Source organism: Monoraphidium neglectum (assembly GCF_000611645.1).
Source record: "Monoraphidium neglectum strain SAG 48.87 unplaced genomic scaffold scaffold02709, whole genome shotgun sequence".
Lineage (NCBI taxonomy): Eukaryota > Viridiplantae > Chlorophyta > Chlorophyceae > Sphaeropleales > Selenastraceae > Monoraphidium > Monoraphidium neglectum.
In genome coordinates, this window is record NW_014010919.1 from 1 (window position 1) to 1,652 (window position 1,652).

The 1,652-nt window shown below is 62.0% G+C and overlaps 1 protein-coding gene across 1 annotated transcript; it reads right to left on the reverse strand.

The window, feature by feature from the left end:
- Positions 1-286: 286 nt before the first annotated feature.
- MNEG_11363 (chloroplast membrane translocon) lies at positions 287-1,585 on the reverse strand (the record flags this gene model as incomplete). The annotated part of the gene is made up of 4 exons (XM_014040164.1): positions 287-392; positions 870-1,028; positions 1,315-1,404; positions 1,518-1,585. Coding segments are annotated over 4 exons (423 nt in total), but the record flags the coding sequence as incomplete, so codon positions are not given.
- Between the last annotated feature and the right edge of the window lie 67 nt (positions 1,586-1,652).

Genomic DNA, 1,652 nt, shown 5'->3' on the forward strand with positions numbered 1-1,652 from the left:
CAAGGGGGGGAGTTGTTTGCGGGAGGGCTGTTTTAGGAGGCGTGTTGGTTTGTTGTTAGGAAAATCCAGGGTCCTGCTGGATCGGAGGGAGGTTGGGGGGCGATGTCGACACACTGCGAGCGGCAAAAACCCCTGCTGCCTCGCAACCATCAATCCAAGAATGCGGGGCCGGGACCGTGGGCCCCGCTCGGAGCCTCCTGCGCCTGATCTAATCTGATGCAATCTGGTTCGCGGGCCCAGATCTGGAGGGGCCAGGGGGGGCCGGCTGCGCGCTTGGGCCCCGCACCGCGACGTCATTGATCTTGGCCTCTATCACGTTGGCGCGCAGGACTCCCTCCTCCATCCCATCAAAGTAGCCCACGTAGCAGAAGGGCAGCCCGCGGTCCTGGTACCTGCCGGGGAGAGGTTTGTTTTTTTTTTGGGGGGGGGGATAGCGAGAGAAGCGTGAGGGGGCGGGAGGGTGAAGGCGCGTGGCCTCAAAGGGATGGGGGGGGGGCAATCGAGTAGCGCGGGCGCGCAATGGTTGTATGCGTGTGTATGTGGGAGGGGGGGAGGCGCGCGGAGGACTGGCGGCGGTCGATGCCTTGCTCCCTGCAAGAGCCCCGACACGGCCACCCACCACTCCCTGGCCGCCTCCCAGCCCTCGCCTCATGCACAGCCGCCGCACCCTCAACGCCCCCAAATTTCAAACCCTCAAACCCTCTGGCACTGTGCACGCGTGCGCGCGAGTGCACGCACTGTTTGTGCGCGCGCGCATGTGTGTACTGTGTGTGTGTGTGTGTGTGTGTGTGTGTGCGCGCGCGGGGGTATGTACCGTGTGTGTGTGACGCTAGGTGCGTGTGTAAGAGATCATCAGCGCCGCCACCCACCACTTCTCGATCCTCTCTCGGACCTTGTCCATGAGCCCAATCTCCACCTTGTAGGCGTGGCCCGGCAGGCAGGTCTTGATGATGTCATCCACCACGCGCTGGGGCATGAGGGTCGCGTTTTTGATCTCGATGGTGTCGATGCCCTCGAAGACGTAGGGCCTGGGGGAGGGGGGAGGTGGTGACGTCATCAGTGTGTGCAACAACATTGACCGTTTGCGGAAAGAATGTTGTACATGGTGGAAGTTGCAGAGGAGGAGGGGGCTCGAGAGGGATTCTCAGGGGGGTGTGTGGTGGCGGGAGCCTTGAGGAGGGCTTGTGGTTGGGGCCCAAATCCTCGCACTCTCCCCCCCCCTCTCTCTCTCTCACACACACACACACTGTTGGCAACATATACACAAAACACCTCGATTCCGGTCGTCCCCCAAAACAGATCGTCCCCCGGCACCTGAACTTGTAGATCACCCTCTGGTGGTTGCTCTTGTCATCCACGTACTCGGTCCTGATGTCCACGTTGGCGATGTACTCGTCGTATTGCCTGGCGGAATGGGGATGCACGTGTGTGTAAGTGTGTGTGTGTGTGTCTGTGTGTGCATTGCAGCAAGGGGTAAGTTGTGTCATAAGGGCAAGGCACTCAATGCACAGACCCACCCTGCCTGGTTCTGCGTGTCCCGCGCAAAATCAGGGCAGGGTGGGTCCACGCGTTGAGCGACACGCATCCAGGCGCCCGCCGTCCGACGAGTGGCGGGGCAGGGCCCGGAAAGCCGAAAACCCCCCGCCCTGCCG